Source organism: Empidonax traillii, unplaced genomic scaffold, assembly GCF_003031625.1.
Source record: "Empidonax traillii isolate 1590-97213 ecotype Southwest subspecies unplaced genomic scaffold, ASM303162v1 scaffold957:size654520, whole genome shotgun sequence".
Taxonomy (NCBI): Eukaryota; Metazoa; Chordata; class Aves; order Passeriformes; family Tyrannidae; genus Empidonax; species Empidonax traillii.
Genome location: NW_020956150.1, coordinates 211,241 through 232,614, shown reverse-complemented (window position 1 = coordinate 232,614; position 21,374 = coordinate 211,241). Strand labels below are relative to the sequence as shown.

General features: G+C 53.5%; 2 protein-coding genes across 3 annotated transcripts in view; both read right to left on the bottom strand.

The window, feature by feature from the left end:
• Positions 1 to 4,012, bottom strand: part of DOC2B (double C2 domain beta) — a 29,878-nt gene extending 25,866 nt beyond the window's left edge. The window contains exon 1 of the mRNA XM_027903325.1: positions 3,463 to 4,012. Within this exon, the coding sequence (XP_027759126.1) occupies positions 3,463 to 3,793 (331 nt within the window). The 5' untranslated portion in view covers positions 3,794 to 4,012. The remainder of the gene's footprint in view (positions 1 to 3,462) is intronic.
• Positions 4,013 to 17,248: 13,236 nt separating this feature from the next.
• RPH3AL (rabphilin 3A like (without C2 domains)) overlaps positions 17,249 to 21,374 on the bottom strand; it is a 44,486-nt gene continuing 40,360 nt past the window's right edge. For both annotated transcript variants that reach the window (XM_027903327.1, XM_027903328.1), the window contains exon 9: positions 17,249 to 20,142. In XM_027903327.1, the coding sequence (XP_027759128.1) occupies positions 20,108 to 20,142 (35 nt within the window). In that variant the 3' untranslated portion in view covers positions 17,249 to 20,107. The remainder of the gene's footprint in view (positions 20,143 to 21,374) is intronic.

The following is a 21,374-nucleotide window of genomic DNA, read 5'->3' as shown; positions in this document are numbered from 1 at the left end:
GCCCCAAATCCTGGCTGGTCCTCTCGGCTCATAGCAGATGCTAATTCTGGTCCAACAGCACCAAATAACCTTTCTCACCAAATACACATTTCCCACCTCTCCTGCCTCATTCCACCTCCTCAGCAGCTCCACTGGGGACAAACTCAGTGCAGGAAGAGAGTCCTGTACAGCCTGAGCTCTGGTCCCAAAGCATCCCCGCAGATGGAGGATGGACAAGGCGCAGGGCAGTGATGAGTCCTTCTCCCAGGGGTCCTGGGATGGCAGCAGGTGCCCACCACAACCCTGCAAATCCTCAAGCAGCACTGTTGGCAGGTCTGATGAGAAGAGCTGGCTCCATGCAACTCCCAGTAATCCCAGAGCCAGCCCAGATGTCTCCACTCATTATCTGCTGTGTTTGTTCCCTGTCCCTGCCTGCTCCCTGCCACTTGCTGCATTCAACAGGCTGGTTGAGAGGTGTCCCAGAGCCATCAGCCTGAGCCTCTGCATCAGCCTCCCACGACTAGTACCATCTGTCCTCCTGCCTCAGCCGGGTCCCTGCCCATCTCTGGAGTGATCCTACCTGCCTCTTGCAGCCCGGAGATTCCTAATTTTCCAAAGCACCAACACCATGCACACACACACATCCGCCCCCCGACATGTCCCTGCTCCCTGCAGATACCAAACCACTGGGTCAGGCCACTGTGCTTGGATGGGAGCTGCCACTGATGCTTCTCCCTGGGGCTGCCCCACCCCAGGGAGAAGCCATCCAGAAGGCAGCTCCCACTGGCTCCGCAGGCACTCCAAGAATTGCTGACAGGGTCTGGAGCACAACTCGGCAAAGGATTAAGGAATGGGATGCAGGGAGCCAGCCCAGGTGAGCCGCAGCAGGGCCAGGCAAGACCCACCCTGCTCTCTCCCCACAGCCCTGTTGGGGTGCCGAAGGTTTTGCAGGGATGGCAGCTCCGGTCCAGCCCCTGCCGATGGCACCCTGCACGGCTGCGGTGACGGAGCAACGTGTCCACGACACCTAAACAGGCTGCTGGAAACCCAGAAACCAGCCTGGAGCAGCAACTCCAGGCAGGATCGAGCTTGGGGAAACCCAGACAAATGCTGCATTTCTCATTTCTCCAAGCAGGGGCAGCTCTCCTCCTCCCAGCCAGCCAGCCAGCAGCATCACTTGGCGCTGGAGGAGGGAAACCCGCAGGCAGGTGGAACAAACGGGAAGGAGCTCTCCTCCTCCTCTGGATGGACCCTGCCTTGGCAAAATCCCTCTCCCTGAACCTCTCCGGGGCTGGGCTGGGAAAATCTCTGGGGAGTGAGGCAAGATGTGCCACTGCCCGGCAACACCTTGATTTGTGTGTGCTGCGCTCAGGATCTGACACCAGCATCCCCAGAGACCTCAGTCACCTCCCTGAACCCTGTGTGACACCAGAGGGGTCTGGCACCACCTAAACCCCAGCGCTGTCCTGATGTACAGGCAGACACAGGTTCTCCAGGGGAAATTTAGTGCAGGTGACTAATGCAGCAGCCCTGAATCACCCTCCAGGGACGTGGGGGAGCTGAACAACACACCCCAGCGTAGCTGATGGCTCGAGTCAGGCTGCACGAATTCCCTCCCAGCTCCCTGGCTGGGAAATGGGGACAAGGAGCTCTCATCTGGCTTTACAACTTGGCTTGCTGAGGGAGTGACAGTCTCATCCTGCACATTTACGCCAACCAGTGTCCTGAAGTTGGCTGGGACCATTCCATGATGTCCCCAGAGATGTTAACACCAGCAGTCCCCCCTCCCCACTCTGCTCCTGGCACCGCTCTGCTTTCACCAGCTGAAAACCCACCACATCTGGCAAAAGAGCCTCAGCAGTTTGCCTGACACCTGTTACGCTGCAAGAAACACTCTTCCTAACACCAGCCGGGGTGAGAGAAACGCCCTCCCACTCCCGGCAGGGAGCTGAGCCTCCTCCAGCCAGCACTGCCGGCGGAAAAATGCAGAATGCAGCACCCTGGGCTATTTCCATGCCAGTCACCTGGAGAAAACACCACACCCTGGGGCCCCGAGTGCTTCGGCTCCCACGCACACCCCTGGCCCTGCAGCCCAGTCGCTCCTATTTCTACTGCCACAGCGAGCAAAGACGATCTAATAATTAGAGCAGCAAATAACCCAAATCCGGTTAAAGTCACCGTTAACTGCCCGGCTCGGGCAAACGCGGCTTAGCAGAGATGTTCTCCCCGGGAGAGCCGCAGCTCTTGCCTCTCCACAGAGAGCATGACCCCGATACCGGCATGGGGGGAGAGGGAGCATCACTTTGGGGCTGGCACACAATACCCAGCCTCTCCTGGGGCTGTAGCTGGTGGTCAGCAGGCAGAGGGGGCCACGGGGGTGTCTGTGCCGCCCTGCAGCAGCACAGCCCTCCTTGCAGCCCTCCTTGGGGTCACACTACTGGGTCTGGCATAGATGGCAGCAGCCCAGGCCAGGCCGGCGCCCGGCAGCGAGGCCGAGGCAGGGCTGTGACATTCTGCACAGGAAAAAGCCACCGCCTGCCCGGCGCTGGGCCGTAAACAGCTCAGCCTCCCCTTCCCCCAGGACGAGCACGCAGCATTGCTCAGCAGCACCCACTCCCTTCCTCGGCACCTCCCGGCTTCAAACTTTGTGCTCAGCCCCTCGCAGGATCCGGCCCGTGAAGGCTGGGCTGAATCGAGCCCTTGGGTTTTATCCGACTCCAAGGGAAATCGTATTATCCCAGTCAGTCCCCGTGGCTGGCAGAGCCAGGCAGAGGCTGCCTTGCAGCCTGCAAGCTCCACGGCGCCGGGTGGGAAGGACGTTTTGGGTGGGCAGGGGTTAACCCTTGCTGCAAACACCTGCATCTACCAGAACCAAAGCCTTCTGTTCCAAAGCCCCCACTGGTCTCCTGCAGGGCTCTGCCTGCAGCTGGAGGGTGAGGAATGGAGGAATGACATGCCAGAGTTCGCCGAGGGAGAGGGCAGAGATCTCCAGGGCGGATGTCATTCCAAAGAAATCTCCCCGATGTGGAGCCGGGCGATGCTGGAGCGTATCGCCAGCTCATCAGCAGGGTGGGCTGGAGCAGCCTGCACCACCGAGGCGGATTAACCGAAGGGTCTGAGCCCTGCTGGCAGCCTTCAGAGGCACGGAGTCGAGCAGGGACGAGGCAGAGAAGTGCACCAACCACAACAGCAAAGCACAGCAACTGGTGGCTCTTGGGAGACTTCCCTAGTTTGGGTTCAGCGGCCAGCCTGGCTGCAGCAGGGACACTCCCAGGGCCCCCTTCCACCCCGGAGCGGTGCCCTGACAGCCTCCCCAGCTAAATATTGGGGCTCTTCGCTGCTGCAGTGTGATCCCAGGGATGGGCAGCATGGCTGGTAGCCAGGAAGGGCACGCGGCTCAGGCACCAAAGATGGGGAACCAGCCCTAAGACCCACCCTTGCCCTCAGCACCCAGCAAACTCCCATGGAAACTTAGGAACTTACTGCAGTCGTCGGACTCGTAGCCCTCGGGGTCCACCACCTCCTCGGGCGCTTGGCTCTTGGCCGGCTGCTCGGCGGGCGTCGTGCCGTACGCTCCAAAAAGCTGGTCCACGTCCTCATCATCCTCCCGGGGTCCCTCGGCGGGGCTCACGGAGGGCTGGCTGACGGCGGGGCGCAGGGCACCGCTGCGGCCGACGGCGGCGGGGAGCCCGCGGGGGAAGCGGGGGAAGTAGTCGGAGATCTGCTTGATGGGTTTGATGGGGCCGGGGCAGACGTCAATAGCCATGTGCTCCTGGATACTTATGGTCATTTTCTCTCCTTTTCGGAGTGTCATGCATGCGGCTGTCGCTGCCAAGCCCCTCCGGAGAAGCCCGGACCGCGCGTGGGGGAGTCGTGAAGTTTCTGCCGGGGGCCGCGGAGGCGGGTGAGGAGGGAGGCTCCGGTGGGCACCTTACGTGGTTCTCGTGCCCTGGACCCCAGACACCGCACACATGCTGCTGCTGCTGCCGCTGCCGCCTGCCCTGGCGCTCGCACAGCCCCTGATCCTGCCAGCGCTGCCTGTGAATAAATGAGCGAGACACAGAGACGGATAAGAGGCAGGGGGTGGGCTCTCGGGTGATGTCACCAGCTAGCAACAAAGCGGTACCCAGCAGCGGAGGAATGAGGGCTGTGGCCGGCCTGCCGCCCCGGCCGCACGGCCACCGGCGTGGGCAGCCAGCCCCCCGCCCCTTCCCCGGCACAGCCCCGGGGGCAGCCGAGCAGAAGTTGGGGTGATGGGGCGCGGGGAGGTGGGCTTCGACCCATCTGCCTGCCAAAGCAGGGCCGGTCCCTGCCAGACCTCTCCGGGGGTGTAAAGGTCACCACGCAGTGTCAGGAGCCATCGTCCTGTCGGGTCGCATCCCGGCGTGCTGCGGACAGGGATGCAGGGATGCCCGGGTCCCCAGGGATGGTGGCAGCCCCCCAGGGATTTTGGCAGCCCGCGGGGACCACGGCAGTCCCCGTGCCCTCCCGGCTCAGCGCAGACCGTGCCAGGGACGTGCTGCGCCGCATCCCGAGCAGGGGCAGGGGTCACACGCTGCCCCCTCCCCACGGCCCGCAGGGGCAGCCCGGACTCGCAGCCCTGCTGCCGTAGCTGCCCCCAGCCCGCAGCAACGCCCCCTCCAGAGCTCAGCACCGGCCAGGGGGGCTGGGTGAGCCGCCCCCAGCCCCTGGGGCTGGGAGTGAAGCACCAGGGACTAAAGCAACACATGGCTCCTGCTCACAGTCCGGGAGGCACAGCCTCGCCCTGCCAGCGTGCGGCTGTGGCGTGGAGCGATGCAGCAGGTAGAGCATCGCAGAGGAGCGAGTGAAGGGCTGGGCCAGGGCTCCCTGCCGGTGTTGCCATGCTCATCACCTCTCTAGTAACCTTCCCAGGCAGGGCCAGGGCCCCATCACTGGCCAGGACAGGGACAGGCTCCTTGCAGCCTGCTGCAGGCTCCCTGGAAAATGCTGAGCTGTGGTTTGCTCAGGGAGTTGGTCTCAAACTGCTGTTTTTATAATCTCTTCCTGTGTTCAAATCAATAAATCTGTGGTTCCACAAGCTACTGGAAGTGGACTTTTGAGCAAGGAGTGTCAGAAGAGAAACACTCTGAGAACTTGGTGCAAAATGCTGCCCAGTAACTCATCCTGCCCAGAAAACTGTCTCTAAAATATTTTCGAGAGGCAGCTCCCAAGTGCAGCCTCTCTGCTGGCTCAGGAGTGGGAGGTCTGGCATGAGGCTGGGACACACACTGTGCTCTGGTCACCCAGAACCATGCCCAGCTGCTCACAGCTGGCACCTCCAGGTAAGCTGACAGCACACAGATCCCTTCTCAATGCACGCAGAGCTGCAGTCTCCTGGAGGCTGGCATGCAGGTGTCTATTAAAAACAAAGCTCTGTTCTTCAGAGGATTTTCCCCAAATCCCAGGAAAATGACACCCAACCTTTTTGTCTAATGCAGAGTTCAATTCTCGTTCAGATTTTGGTAAATGTTAATGCACGTCCCTGACTCATAACACGCTGACACTAGGCAAACCTAATTTACTCTCCCCGGGAAGCAAATGTTTCCCTCCTGAAGCATCCAAACTTGTCATTGCTCTATACCCAGCCCTGATGCACATGGATGCTCTAATGACCTGGGAAAGCAGGAGACTGCTCACCACTCCTTCCTCTCCCTGCCATGTTTTCACTCCAAGGTAGCTCCTGCCTGTTGTGCAGGGGTGATCCGTGTAGCAGATCCAGCCCAAGACAGCTGAGACCCCTTCTCACATCCAGAGACTCCCAGGACATTAATTCAGATGGAAATGTCACCTACTTTGCTTGTCAAGGCTGAAAATACCGCAGGTGGATTGATGATAGGTGGGAATCTCATGGGAAGCACAAAGAGGTGCCGCTGGCTTTGGAGCAGCCTGGGCGCAGCATCCAGATGTGGTGTGGACTCAGAACAAAGCAAAAATTGGGCCTGATGCCCAGAAAAAAAAAGCAGCAATTTCCACTAAGAAAAGAGCAAATAAATAAATAAATAAAATTAAGTTACCTACGCGGGCCTAATGTCGTTATTACCATTACAAAAGCGTCATCATTTCAAATGTTTTCCTCAAAGAGCACAAGACCCTTATAGTCAAGGATTGGTTTATAGGTCAGAGACATCAAGCCTCTGGGAATTAAAGTGAATCTCTGAGCTCTTCCTCATCCTGCATTGACAGCCCACAGCCAGGACCAGGTTGCCCAGCGGCACGGAGAGGTGCTCAGCTCACCCAGGGATGCAGAAGAGCAACAAGGGGACCAGATGAAGGGCAAAGCAAAGGCAGAACTGAAGCAGACAGAGCTCCCTGAATCAGGGCCGGAGTGGCCCCCAAGGGAGACCCTGTTCTCAGCCTTATAGACTGATGGAAACAAACCCAAGATTTACTGCTAATAGCCCAGATGGGACTTCCTAGTTCCTGACTGATCCCAAGCCTCCTGAAAGCAGCTGGAGCCTTTCCTTAGCTTTTAATGAGTCCCAAGGCAGCTTGGTTTTGGTAAACTACTCTTTTTTACCTTCTCATACTGCCTGAGTGTTTACTCCTGGGCAGCACAGCCCCATATTTTCCAAAGGCTCCCCAAATGTGATCGGGGGGTGGCTTCACAGCCATCACCATGTACTGCCACACGTGACAACACGGAAGGTAAAAGGGACAAAAATAGAGAGTTGGGCTGGGAGACAAAAGCAGGGCTTGGAGATACAAAGCCAGTTTCCAGGTAAAGCTTTTAATTCCCACCGTCTGTCTAATGCCCTGGAATGTGACTTGATTTGATCCCCAGCTCTGCCAGGGCAGTTCTGAGCTGCTGCAGTGCCCACGCACGTGGCCTTTGCTGCCCTGAAAAGGAGGATGTGGATCCCCCCAGGAGGGAAGAGAGAGACTTTAAACATTGCAGTGCCAATTTCTGCAGCAGGACCCACAGCTCTGCCTGTCAGGGAGCAAAGCTGAGGGATACCCATCCCTGCAGGAAGGGGGGACATCCTCCAGGGAAGGTGGAGGTGGTGATCAGAGAGGCACCATCAAAGCAGGATGATGGAGAAGAGCACATTGTCCCTGCCAAAAGCTGTGTTTCCTCCCAGTGATGCCTGAAAGCTGGAAAAAGATCCTGAGCTCAGCACAGGTGACACTGCACTTGGAAGGCAGGAACCATCACTCCAGCTCCAGCCCAGGTTCAGAAAAGCATCCTGACCTGGAACAGCCACAGCCTGGCTTCCTCCTGTGAGCAGGGAGCTGCCCTGCAAACAGGAGGAATATTAGGAATATTCCTACAGCCCACAAAACAGCAGCACACCGATTAAACATGCATCCAAAAACACAGGCTGTCCCCAGGACACACTTCAACCAATACTCTTTCAAACACTTAAGCATCAAATTCTGCTGTTCCAGGTTTAAATCAATAAAAACAGGGGCTGATTCCAGTTTGATCAATTCCTTTCCAAATGACAAGTACAGCAGCAGGACAGCACATCCCATCTCTTACCAGAGATTCAGTGACTGACCAGCCAGTTCTTTATTTAATACTTTGTCAACTCAAACCCAGAGGATCTCACAGAACTCCCCTGCTCTGCAGGTGCTGCTGGAAAAGAGCCTGGAGAGAGCACAAAGAGACGATGCCAAATTAAAGCCTCCACCTGGAGAATCTACCTCTGAAACTCACTCATCCTTGAACTTGGAGGGACTCACTGCAGGCCGGGAGCAGGGAGCTCTGTCAGTCCCCCAGGGAGGTGACACAGGGCAGCACCAGCCTGCACGGCCTTGGCTTGCATTTTGCTTTTCCCCAACCATTTTTAAACCTGCATTAAGCCACAGCAAGTACCCACAGCCTGCAGGGGCAGGAATGGGGGACATCAGCGCTGTCAGGGGACACCAAAACTCTGCCAACACTCTGGGGTGACTCGGTACGTACGTTGCCTTCACTCCCCCTGGCTGGGAGGTATGAAACATATTTTTTACTTCCTCAAATGAGCTTAGCTCCAGCATGGCTGTGTGCATGGGAAGGGGGTTAATTGAAAAGCAACATGTGCCTGGCTCCTTGGCTCGCTCAGGGCACTGTCTCCTGGCTGACGCACAGCTACTGGCAAGCAGGCTGCTTCCCCTGAAAGATCCCTGCCCTGGATTGCTGGGGAGGCTTGGCTGAGCCCATCGAGAGGATTGCAGACCCTACCTGGTTAAACATGCTTTGCATTTGCTAAGCAAAGCAATAATAATAATGATAACTCGGAAACTTGGCTAAATAATCCTAAGAAGCTTATTCCAGGCTGTGCCGATTACGGCTCCCCAGCAGTGCCGATATCCCAGCGCACCCCGGCCCCCGCTGCTCCTCTGCATGAATAATATCTGAGGTTATCTGTGCTCAAACAGGCCCTGTTAACAACCATCATTTGACCAGATTTAACCAGCAATTACTAGCTGCGAACGAAATCGCTGTGGTGGAATACAACCCACACTCGATTACGGCGCAGACACAAACAAACCCTCGCAGAAAGCCAGGCAAAGGCCAAATGCCAGCAAGGAAGAGCCCTCTCCCCTCAAAGTATTGCTTAAGGTTCCCAGGGACCTTATGAAACACCCAGCTAGCGGCATCTTCCTGCCCAGCACTTTGTTACCTGCAGATGGACCTGCAAGGGAGCTTCCAGGAGGAGGTAGGGAGGCATCTGCTCTTCCTGCATCTTCAGCGCCCTTCAGGAGGGGCCCAGAAATAGCTCTGCTTTTGGTAGGGGCTGATGTTTAACGTGTAGCATATGTTGCCATTTCGATGTGGATCCCAAAATAGTTGGTGTTTCGGTTTGTAATTTCAGCGCGCTGGTTTTTCGGAGCCCTTGCCCTCCTGTTCGGGGAGGAGGACGTGCCATGCAGGTCCTGACACACCATTTCCAACAGGCCAGGCACCTGCAAATCAACCAGAGGAGACAATCAGCTGCTGTAAATATCAGCTATGCAGAGCACACGATAAATACATATGGATTCATGAGGGGTGGGTCTGTGCAGAGGGTGAGCTGAAGGAAAATCCAGATGAATGGTGCCCAAAAGGAAGGTGACATCCCATCTTGGGGCACAGAACTGTCCAGGGCCCAGTCCTCAGGGGTATTTTCTTAGTAATGAGCCTTTTTTGGCTTTTTCCTCTGATTTCCCTCATGGTCTGTAGGTTCTCCCTATCTCCAGAGCCTTAGCAGGCACTTGCCATCACAAGGCCAGGCAGAGAGGCCCTTTCCCATCACCCTGGCTCTGGTTGTTATGTGCCAGTAAGCTGAACACAGACCCACTCCCTTGCAATCAAGGGAGGGGAGAGTTCTGTGTAGCATCAACTCTTATTAAACTAATTTTATCTGCTCTCAGTGCCTCTCCAAGCTGGAGTCAACGTCCTCTGAGATTACCCAGCTGACTTGTCTTAGTAGTTTTACCCTGCTTTTACCTCTTCCCGACTGTCTCCCAGCTGCAGGAGGATGACAACATCCCTCCTCAAGACTTTCCAGGCAGACAGGAGCAAAGCCTGATGTTTATTCTGCAGCAGCACCTCGTCTCACAGAGGCTGGGACATGATGTTGGGCCTGGGGAACTGTGCTTGGGCTGGGCTCTGCTGCCTCCCGCACACCCAGCTCTCCCAACTCCATAAATGTCCAGAAACAGAGTTAACACCAGCATTTAGGGCCTGGCCCTGTTGCCATGGAAATGGATAGACTTTCCACTCACATTTTGGTGAGGAGAGGCATTTCAGGAGGCACAACAGCGTCCAGAGTTAACACGGGGAAGCCAAGTGAGGGCAGAAAGCAGCCGAGCTTCAGGGAGGCACGGGGGGGAAACTGCTCCCACCCCATGCTCTGGATGCAAGCAGAGGGAAAAGGCCACCAATAACCGGCAGCATCAAGACGCTGCAGAGCGAGCTCGGGGGATTCGCGAAATAACATCTCGGTTTTGCACTATTAAAGAGCAATTTGGCTGCATTAAGAGAGCATTATAGCTGCTCCTCTCCCACATACACATCAGGCTAACGACATCCTGTCAAAAGCAATCTACCCAAAGCCCCCGTGCAGTCAGCATACCTGTCACAGCCCTGCCATGGCTGGCAGAGCTCTGTCCTGGCTGCTGCTCCTCCCATGGCTGGGAGTTCTCCTGCCCATCCCTGGATCGCGAGGCTCAGCCGTGAGCTGCGAGGGAACGGTCCGCCGTGGCTGCCAAGGCATTTTCCCGGCCCTATCCCCAAATCCCAGCCTCGTGCCTACATCGCAAAAAAGCAACACAGCTGAAAGAGCAGGGGGGTCAGGAGGGGCAAACCAGCCTCAGCTTCCCTGGATCGGGCAGGGAGACGAACTCACGCGTTTTTGGGGGCTGCAAACCCCGCGGATGCTTCTGGCGGCGGGGGAGGCAGCGGGGCGATGTGCTGAGCCCTTCCCCGGGGCTGGCAGCCCGCACGGAGCTGCGGGAGCAGCGAGGAAGCCCCACAGTGCCCCGGCAAGCGGCTACACCGGCCCCTGCAGGGGGAATTGAGGCCACAGCCGAGACAAGCTGACTCCTACCCGGACGGCAGCTTTGCCTGTGGCGCTAGGGAAGGCAAGGCAGCCTGTGGGATCCTCTGCCCTCCAATCCACGGGCTATTTAGCCATCTGACCTTATGTCACCGGACTCAGGACAAATTCCCATTCCGCTGTAGGGAAGCCCAAGCGTTTTCCAGCTCTCTAGTGAACCAGGGAAAACAAATCGCAGAGCAAAGGATAACCACCAGCTGAAAAAAAAAAAGGGGGAGATGGAGGGAGAGGTCGACGGGTACAGGGCATTCCTCAAAACACAGACATTAAAATGATACCCATCGAGGGGGGCACCTCCCAGGTCATTAGGCAGCCAGAGGAGTCACTAGATGGCCCTGCTAGTCCTGTTCATATGATGGCAGCAATGGATATCAGGAGACGCTAGTTTGGCTGCTCTGCAGGCTTTTGGAAACTGGGAGGTCTGCTCCGAGTCTCCTCCTGGGAGGAAGGGCCTCCCCAGGAGAGCACAGCAGCCAGGTGGTACCTTGGCTGGCACGTGGAGGGGACTCCCCACGACATGTGGCACCTCTGGGCGTAGATGGGCAGTCCTTCCCAGTCCCACCATGACCTGCACGTCCTCCTCCCTCCCTGAGAGCAGCTCTACCTGCCAGAGACGCTGCAAGTCTCTGCCTCAGCGTAATCATGTTGACAGTGATGGGTGTAAGAGCCAGGGAACCATATTAATGAACACCGTGTTGCTGGATAATCATGACATTAGCATTATTGGATTAGAACATTTGCATAATTTGGGCACGAGCTGCTACCTGCATGGAGACATATGTTTACATGAATTTACATACATTTGCATGCCAAATGAAGCTCGTCCTACTGCATCCTCAGCAGCTTTCTGGGTGACCAGTCTTGGCCACTGGCAGCTCAACCCCAGGGACCACCTCCTGCTGTCAGGCACAATCCCAGGCCACTCTGATGCCAACAAACAGAGAAGTTCTCCCTCCTCCTGGTCTTACTCACACAGGCTGCCCCTCAACTGAGACGGACATGTCCCTTGCTGAGGTCTGGGGCCATCCAGGCTAAAGCTGTCCCCTTCCCACTTCCCACAAATTCTTGTGCCCCCCCCCCAACCCAGCTCCCAGGAGAATGGGCAGTTAAGTGCATCCTACTCACAGCTGTAAAAAGAGATCGATAAAACACTCCCAGCAGGCTGCAAAGCTCAAAATTTAAGAGGCAAATAAAGGAAACCCAAAATGAAGTCCTTGTGCTGTCTTTTCTTTTAAAACCACGTGATCTTTGATTCAATTCCTCGATTTTATAGCAAGAGGGAGAGAGATTCAATTACTTGATTCCTGATTTCTTAACATAAAAATATGGACCCTGCAACCACAGAAAGGTAAAAATCCCTTCAAAGCAGCATCACAACAATTTGGTGGCACCATCAGATTTATATGGCTGTGAGAAATAAGCAGTTTCCCCTCCTGGGCTCCACAGCAGAACCTGCCCCAGCATTGAAGTAGTGCTGTAATATCTGAGCACAAAGTCCTGCAGCCCACCCATAAAATTACAGGGTGAGAGGTGTTTGGTGGTAGATGCCTGGCTGAGCCCCGGAGTGCTTTCCTAATGTAGAGCTGCTCAGGGAGTCACCAGGTTCCTTCCCAGCCCCTGGAATTGTGAGCTGGGAGGGAGCAGAAGGCACACACTCACTCCTGGCCATCTCCAGCCCCAGAAATTGCTGCTCTGCTCCTTCCAAACGCTGTCATGAGAACAGACATCAGGACCAGGCCAGGGGTGTCCAAACCATTTCCATCAAGCCTCAGAGTAACCACAGGCCTCAGTACCACTGAAAGCCTGGCAAATTACAGGGATTTATCTCTGAGTGCTGCCCTGCAAGAGGCAAAGAGCTAAACCCCAAAAGTGCCCTCGGGATTAAACATGCCCGAACCCACCCACAGCAACGAGAGCAGCCAGTCCTGCAGGGAGCTCTCTAGGAAGTTTGCCGGGATGCTGCGAGCTGGAGCAGCCCTCCCTCCCCTCAGCTGGTGCACACAACGATGCTGCCATGCCAATAAAAGCACTGCTCAGACAACATCACCTGCTATTTGCAGGGTCTGTTCACCCAAACCAACCCACAGCCGCTCGGTTCCTTGCTGCTTCCTGCAGCTGAAGAAACTGCAGAGAAAAGGAGCATTAAGAAGAGTGTTGCTGCATTACAGAGGAAGGTTAGGGAGGTGAAGATGGAGAGGAAGGCAGCCTGTCCCTGCCTTGCCAAGCTCCCACCCACCACCTCCACCACTCGCCTCAGACAGCTTCAAAGCCTGGCATTTAGCACATCCCTGCTTTAACCACTTGGGCTGTTAAGTGGGGACATTTTAACTTGGAAAAGCCATGTCAAGACCCTTGGCAGAAAGAAGGCAGCCGAGAAGCTCCCAGGGGCTTTGGAAAACTTTTATCCTTATTTTAAGTGGCGTGAATTGTATGTCACTACAAAGCAGTACTCAGTTTCCATGTCTAGAAACTTTTGGACTCACAAAGCACATGAGAAACAGAACCAGCGAGGCAGAGAGGTCAGAAGGACTCCCACCTCAGTGGGAGGGACAGCACCGGAATTTCTGGCTGAAAAAACCCTGCTTGGAGGAAGAACTTGTTTGCAGATGATTGTGTCATTGGGTGCCAAAGCCAACTGCTAATGCCTAATGACTCTGTGTCACAAGCAATGAAGGCAGGAGCCCAACACGATGGCAGCAGGAGGAGGGAATGTGCTGGAGCATTGCTGCCGGGATCTGGGCTTGGGCAGAGCACTTACATTATTTATGACCACAGAGATGGGACACTGAATGGAGGCCCTTGGATCAGCCTGGGGTTGTCAGTGTGGCTCACAGCTGGAGACACCAGATAACAGGAGAAAATTAAACCCCTTTTGCTCTCTCCCCTCGCCTCTCCAGTGGGCCTGTGGGAAAGAGGAAGGAGGGAGGAAAGAAAGCCCAGTAAATGAGATCGGCTGCTGCACAACAACCTCTAGCCCTGCGTGCCCTCCTGCCTTCGCTGGGGATGCTGGAGCTCCAGCAAGGACTGCCAGGAAGAGCCTGGGGGATGTGGAGGTGCAGGATCAGGGATGCAGCCCCTGAGAGCCCAGGGAGCAAGTCAGGTGTGATTTCCAGCTAGGGAGGAGCAAGCCCAGCCCAGCTCAGCTCATGGCTCCAGTCCCGTGCACAGTTCTGGCTGTCCAGGTATGGTGGTTCATAGACCCTGACCAAGGTGGGGCTGAGCTCCCTGGGGCATCCTTGCTGTGCTCCCCCATTGAACAAAACCCCTTTTCTGCCTCTCCCACAAGCTGGTGTCTCACCCACCTCCTAAAACACATCAGTGTGGGACTGACCTCGTGCTGCAAAAAGCTGATTCCCGGACGCTTCCCACCCCACAGAGGTAATGAAACAGGCTGCATCTGATTTCTTCCCTCCCTTTCCAGTCCTGTCACCCTCCTTTCCCTATCTTCGAGAACAGATGCACCCATTCATAACCATGCAAAAGAAAGTGCCTATTTGCCTTTCCGACTGCAGTGCAGCTGGTAAAGCACAGGAGGGAAAATGATGTTTTGTATGAATACAGAAATTATCTGCACTGATCTTATTACACTTGAATGGGGAAGCGACAGAAAAAGAAAAGAGGGAAGCGAAAGGCATTGTTTGGGCTGCACCGACGTAGCATCATTATTGTTTATCCTCTCCAAGCACTCCATCATCCTAATCCCACCGTCTCCCACAGTGACAGGTCAGTAACAGCGATCTGCTAAATAGCACGATCCAGAGGCTGCCAAAATGAACACAGGCAGGGTGCAAACCTGGCCAGGCAATGCCTGGGGGGGCGGCAGCACCTCGGGACGTCTCGCCTGCAAGTCCCAGGCACGTCCAGGCCAAGCGTCCAATAACTCACAAACATTATCAGTGTTAAAAAGATCCGTGTTACAGAGATACCAATTAGCATCAGAGCGCCGGAATGTGCTCTGAGACAGACGTGAAACACAGGCTCAGTAACTCCCTAACCCACATCCTCGCAGAGATATCCTTGTTCATCACATGAATAGGTCCCCAAAGGCCACCACAGAGCTGTGCAAGAGGGGGCACACAGGGCAGAAGGCTCCTCCATGCTCCATGCGGGCTCAGCACCCCGTGCTGGGATCCTGGCTCACCAAGGCAGCAAATGCTCTGGGAGGACTGAGATCACAAAACACCACTGGACACGTTAATTCCACCACACAACACTTGATTGAAACAGCTCTGCAAACCCAAACTCTTCGAAGCCAAGACTGCAGAGGGTTCAGGACAGTGCTGAGCTCCTCCTCGGTGCAGCAGCAGCTGATTAGCCCAGATGACAACAGCCAATTCCTCATGCCACAGGCAACACAACAGCAAGTACAGAGAAAACAATCACAAGGTGGAAATTCGAACACAACACAAGTCACCTGCTATCAAAACAGGGGAAATTTGGCAACTCTCCTACTTAGCACTTGCTACATCAAGGCTGCTCAACGATGCTAATTAAACAGGTACCTCCAAGACAGAGCCAGAAAGATTTACATCCCTCATTTGCATTTCTCAGTTTATTTTTCTTCCCTCCAAGGCACCATTTTAACGGCCATGGTGCGATTGCTTGGAGGAGTTTAATTTTGCATGAGTGTCATTTGAAGATGAAGGTCTGTCCTGTCAGCAGGTTGAGGATTGCTCACCCAGGCCCAGCTCCTGCCCCCTGCTCTTTCTCAGCGGGGCTCAGCTGTTCACTGAGATTTTCTTGGTCTCTTGGGCTTGGCTTCACCAGCTGAAAAATAAATGATACGGGGCTCAGCTGCTCTCAGTGATCCAGCTGCTGTCCCCATCCAGGGGCCAGGCATGGATCAGTCTGGAGACTTTTTTGGGGGTAAATGAGCCTCAGAAATACCCAGCACCAGCAGCTGAACTGGGTGATGCAGTGCAGGGGTGTTAGTACAAAGCAAGGACCAGTCTCAGAGAGGTTATCTCTCCACCCAGTTCCCAAATCCAGCCCCAAAAACTGAGCCCAGCACAAAGCTGCTGCAGGGCAGCTCCCATGAGAGAGGTTGATCTGATGGGATGGGACAGGATAGCTGGAAGGGAGATATATAATTGCAAATAATCAAAAACAGCCACAATTCTGTGATAATTAGTCAGAGCTACCTGTGAAATCAGAAGTCAGTCACGCTCAGGGGGAGGAGGTGTCTCTGCCAGCACCCCTTGCCCAGACAGCCCTGACAAGGCTCTGATTAGCAGGAAGTCACCACCCTGATAATAACTGCTTCCAGTGATTAGGCTGGTAGGAGAACTGATGAGGGAGGTGGTGATGCCTGTTTGTTTGCTGCATTTGGTCAACTCCAGAGTAACCTGGGAGGAGATGACCTGTAGCATCATGTTCCCATCTGCGCTGCCATGGAATGAACAGCAAGATCCTCATCTCATGCCCCCCCCCCCCAGGCACTGCAGGCATTTCTAGTGCTACCTGAACACCCTGCTAATGAGAGGCAATGGGCAGGAAGGAATCTGAAAAAGCAGCTCAAGATGAAAGTTTTCCAGAAGATGCTCACCCATTAACAGCCATCCTGTGCCTGCTGAATGTCTTCATTATGTGGTTGCAGCATCAGCCCTTCAAAAAACTTCCCTTAACTCTCTGTCAGTCACACCCACCTGCAGAACAAGGTGTTAAGGTCAGAAGAGCATCCCTCCAATGTGTAGAGGAACAGAGTGATGGGAGGAAGAAATGGGGGAGGTGGGGCTGGGTGAGGCATCCTTGCCAGCAGGCCTCTCTCCTTGAAGGAATCGTCTTCTGGGAGGGGAGAAGAACAACTGCTGCCAAGTTTTATTTTACAAATGAACTCTGCCATTTTGTGGCTCTGTCCAGGCTCTGCAGCTGACCTTCCAGAGCCTCTGCTGTCCCATTCAGTAAGGGCAAGAAACACGTCTAAACACCAGCTGGTAGCCCATTTGCTTTGGCTACGCCGAACCTGCAGACCGCTCGTGAGAGGAAGCATTCCCTTTCCCCTCAGAATAAAGCCATAACACTCAAACATGGAAACTTGGCAATTCATGGCCAGTGTTTTTGACTCAGAGAGATCCCACAACCCACTCCCCCATACAGTGACTGTTGTCATGGCAAGCTGAGCAGGGAAGGACAATGTAAGAGGTGGTTAGTCCTTGACACGCTCCATCCTTGGACTAACGGCAGCTCCCCAGCAGAACAATCCCAACAGCAATTACAGAGGCTCTTCTAAAACGAGAGAAGCACAAACAGATTAAAAAGCCATTTGAAACCTTGAAGCAGAATGCAGAGTGGAAGGGAACAGGGAGCAGCCAGGGCTGCACGTGCTCAGTGAACAACGTGGAGATGCTTCTCCGTGGGCAAAGTTAAATGCGCCCTGATCGTCAAACCCGAGAGTGAAGAGCCTTGGGAGGCTGTGGGGATGGCACTTGACAGAAAGACAATGGGTGCTGCTTTGTGCTTCATGGTTACAGCATGGAAAACCTTCCATGGAGGGGCTGAGGAGCAGACCTGTGACCCTCGCCAGCGCCAGCACAAGAGACTAAAGAGGGGCAAGATAAAAGAAGACTTTCAAGTGCAAAATTCAATTACACTCCAGCCACATGAATCACTATTCCACTGGCTGGATTATTTTCTTTCCTTGCTGGAGCCAGCCCAAGGATTTGGAGAGTATGTGCAACCTGGGAATGGAAAAAAAACCCTTTTTACTCTTTCAAGAACAGCAAGGAGTTGTTACTAAACAAAAGCTTTATTGTTTCCAGGAGTAAAACACTACATAAAAGTTGTAAGGGATGGAGACAAGAACAACAAAATAATAAACACAAATGACCAGAGCAGACTGAGCACATTCACTGAGCCTTTCTTGCTCACACTGAGCCAACTGAAAAGACAGTCAACTAGTACAGGTTTAGGATAATATCCCAACAAAAGCTACAAAACACAACAAAGGGTAAAACCACAAAGAAAAAAGTAGGTCTTTAATAGAAAATAGTGCACAGAGCTGCAAATGTTCCTCTACCACACTCAGATGTGCCTGGATCACATCCCTCCATGGCCAGATCCTTCCCTCAACCCAAGAGGAGTCTTTCCACAGGTGACTGAACAGTTCAAGTGGAATTACCCCGTGGAGTTAAATTACAGAGGTAAGAAAGAAAGGTTTCCAGTCTCACTGATACCAGAGCAGTCCCAAATTTATCTCAGAGAGTCTCTTATAAAACCTGGTCTCAGTTAAGAATCAAGCTCATGCCTCAAAGTGGCACAGCAAGCCAGTGAGGATTACCAGGCTCCTGTGCAGAGCTGGCAGCCCACGGTGTGGTAAATGGCTGTGGGAAGTGAGAGTGGGAATGGAAACACAGCTGACCTGCCTGCGCTGCCCAGGAGCGAAGCACAAGGAACACAAGAAGAGTTGGAAATGACATGCTCAATTTTAAAAACCCTTTCTAACTCAGAGTTTTTGAAGAGAAAGTAACAGGTTTAAAGAAAATAGAGTCAATTTTTAAACGTCTTTTTTCCTTCTCCTTCCGCGACAGAATTAACTTAGGCTGGCAGGCCAGGCTGTCTGAGGCACTGCAGAAATGAGAGCATGAGCAAGACAAGCCTCACTTGCACTGTCAAAAGCTTCAAGGCAAAACAGGACTTTTTTGGTGGCAAAACACTTCTGAAATTGAGGACCCTACAGCTCTCAGGAGAAACAGCGTGACTCCAGCTCTGAAATCACACCAGCATTTCAGCAAAAGCTGACATTTGGAGTTACTTTTTCAGAAATAGCCAGTAATTTTGGCAATTCTCCTTCCAGAGATGCAGCTGGTCGAGTTTCAGTGGCCAGGTTAACAGCACAGATGATGCCATAAAGCATCCCCCAGTGGAGAACCTCATCCCTTGGTCTCTCCAACACCGACACTGAGATGCCCACGTTCAGTGGCTCCTCTTTCTGCCATCCCACAAAAGGTTTTGCTTTCAATTGTAAAAGGGCAGGAACAGATCACAGAGGAAGAGCTGGAAGCGTTTTCCCAGCAACCTGCCACTGCACATTAACTGGGAAAGCAGTGAGGGAATGGTCCTCTGCTGGACCATGTTCATTTAAACAGAAAGCCAAGGATTGATTTCCGATCTCCTGCTAGAGTGTTCCAGCACCCAATCCCATTTATCTTCATACTGCAGCCATTTGTAAGAACATACACTACCTGCACACAAAGCGCCCAGCAGCAAAGGAGAACAACAAAAGAGTAATAACCAAGGGAAAAAACTGACATTAATGGGCACAAATTGCCTTTAACTCCGCGATTTCAGAGGGAAGTTTTTGGAATCCTTTGTTTCTTCATAATAGACAGGTCAGCTCCAAAGCATTTAATAAAATCCACAGACTCCTACCAGACTAGTGTGGGTTTTGTTCAGGTCTTCAAAGATCTAATTGCTCTAGAGATGTCAGGTAATTTGATTTTTCTTATTTGTCAGGCCTTAGAGGGAAATTGTCCATCGCGGAGAATAAGCAGGACCGGGGCAGGCAGTTTTCAACAGCCTGACTCATGATGACACCATCACAGCCAGCCAAGATGCTCAAGACTTGCAGGAAAAAGGTAAAAGAAAGGCCCTTGCTCATGCAAGAGATGACAAGTTGCGCAGGGGGGAGGAGAATCTGCAGAGCTTAACAAGATAAAGTAATCTGAAAGCTTTTATCCAATTCGGGCGTGCAAAGGCAGCCAACTGGGCCGTGGGGTGAGGGGTGTTCTCCCACCAGGAGCTGCAGCAAACACACACTGCCCACGATCCCACCACTGCCAAAGGATCACCCTCACACAGGACACACAGAGGCACAGTGCACAGACAGGAGGACCAAACAAATCATAGCAAATTTCTTTGGGTGTGTCTTTACTTACTCCCGTGTCCCCCTGAGCAGACATAAAGAGTGTCACAGAGAGAGATTGCAGTGGAAGTGAGTGGGATCTCAGCCTCACTGGCTGATTCCAAGCGCCTCCACCACCTCAAACCAGAACAACAATGACAAAAAAACACAAGGGGTGACACCCTGCCCATAAGAGTCAAGTGCAAATCAGAGTCCCAGTCTCACTGTTAGTGTTCACAGAGGGAAATCCACTCCTGGGCTTAAAAGCAGTAGAAGGGCCACGGTCTCCTCACACCCCGTTTCAGGGGCATAGTGGTGAGTTTCCCTTTCTCCTGAAGATTTCAGAGCCAGGCCTGCAAGGACAGGAGCTGAGCCCAGGGCTGGGCTTGGCAAGCCAAGAACAGCTGAGCTGTCACACGTTTCTTCAGCTCCAGCAGGCACTTCGTGTGTCCCTTCCAGCAAACCCCACGGCAGCACCACAGAGCAGGGCACCCCCGTCCCCGAGTAGCACCCCAAAGTGGTGCCAGTCAGCAGGAGAGGAGACCAGACCAAGCCATCAACCAGGTCAAGTGAGGCAGGGAGGACAGGCAGGTGCTTTCCCAGGTGTCATCGTGTTGCCAATGCCTGTGGAAGAGCCGGAATCATAAAGTCACTGCCGGCAGAAGTCGCTGTCTGGAATGAGGTCTGAGGAGTGGGCAAGGGGTGAGTGTTGGGTCCAGGCAAAGCAGCTCCATCTTCACCTCCGTCAGCATCGTGTTCTGGTGCGGACACACCGTTTGCCTTCAAAATACACAAAGACAAAAGGTTTGTTTGGAAAGCAGTGGAGGGGAGATTGTTGACAAAGTTGTTTTACGTTGCTTTTGCATGGTCGGTGCCATTTTAAGAGCTTCCTACAAATAATAAAGAGAATAGCTATGCATCATTAGTCCACACTCTGTCAGCAGTAAGGGCCCATTAAACTTGATTAAAGAAAGAAAAGACACGGGGAGAGAAATGTGGGTAGAAGAAGAAAGGAGTTGTACTGCTAGAACTGGTCCTCTGGTACGTGCATCTCCCAAAGGGCCAGGTCAGACAGAAAGCTAAGCCTCAGCTCCCAAGGACTTCTAAACAGGTGACAGAGCTGATCTTCCATGTGACTCTCCTGCCCTCTGTGTGCCTGGGACATGGACAGGAGCCCCAGCATTCCCCTGGCTGGGGATGGGCACAGGACAGCCGTGCTCTGCCACTGAGGGCGCTCGGGCACACGGCAACTAAACAAACCTGAGCTGATCACTTCAGCACCCCTGGCAAAACCCAGGCTCTGCTGGGACACGCTGCTTCTCCTCCTGGACAAAGGACAGGGCAGTCACTGCATTCACGTGAAATGTTCAAGGCACAAGCAGTCCGACAGATTCCTCCCACCAGCTGCCACCTGACATCCCAGTTTGAAAGATAACCTCCCGAGCCATAAAACTTCCCAGTGTGTTTACAGAGGCTCCAAAACCCAGGCTTTTAACTTCTGTATTACTGACTTCTCCTGCTCTTTCCTTTGTGCTTTGTTTTGAAAGATCACATCAACTATTGCCCTTGGTGCTTTGTGCAAAACGCTGAATAGAAAGTTGGAAGCGTGAGGAGTAAACGTATTGCAAAGGGCAGAGAATAAGACTAAGCAGGTGGGGGCAGGAGGCCAGACAGGCTGTTTGATCAAAGACCAAAGAACAGACCTCTGCAATGTGAAAGAAGGCACAAAAATAGGAGTTTCATCTTCAGCAGCAGACTTGTTTCCAGATATATTGAGTGAAAGAGGCAAGAGAATGAATCTTTGTCATCCCTCGATTTTCAAGGAAAAAGCCTTCAATTTAAAACTCCATAAAGAATTACAGAAATAGGGAAAGTAATTTATTTTTTTAGTAACTCCAGCCTTTATTCACTTAACTTCAAGGCGGGCTTAAAAGAGCTGAAAATGTTTTGGTTCTACCACTTGGGGATGAAAACGTTTTAATTCCCTAAGACACGGAAGGGGGCATATGCTT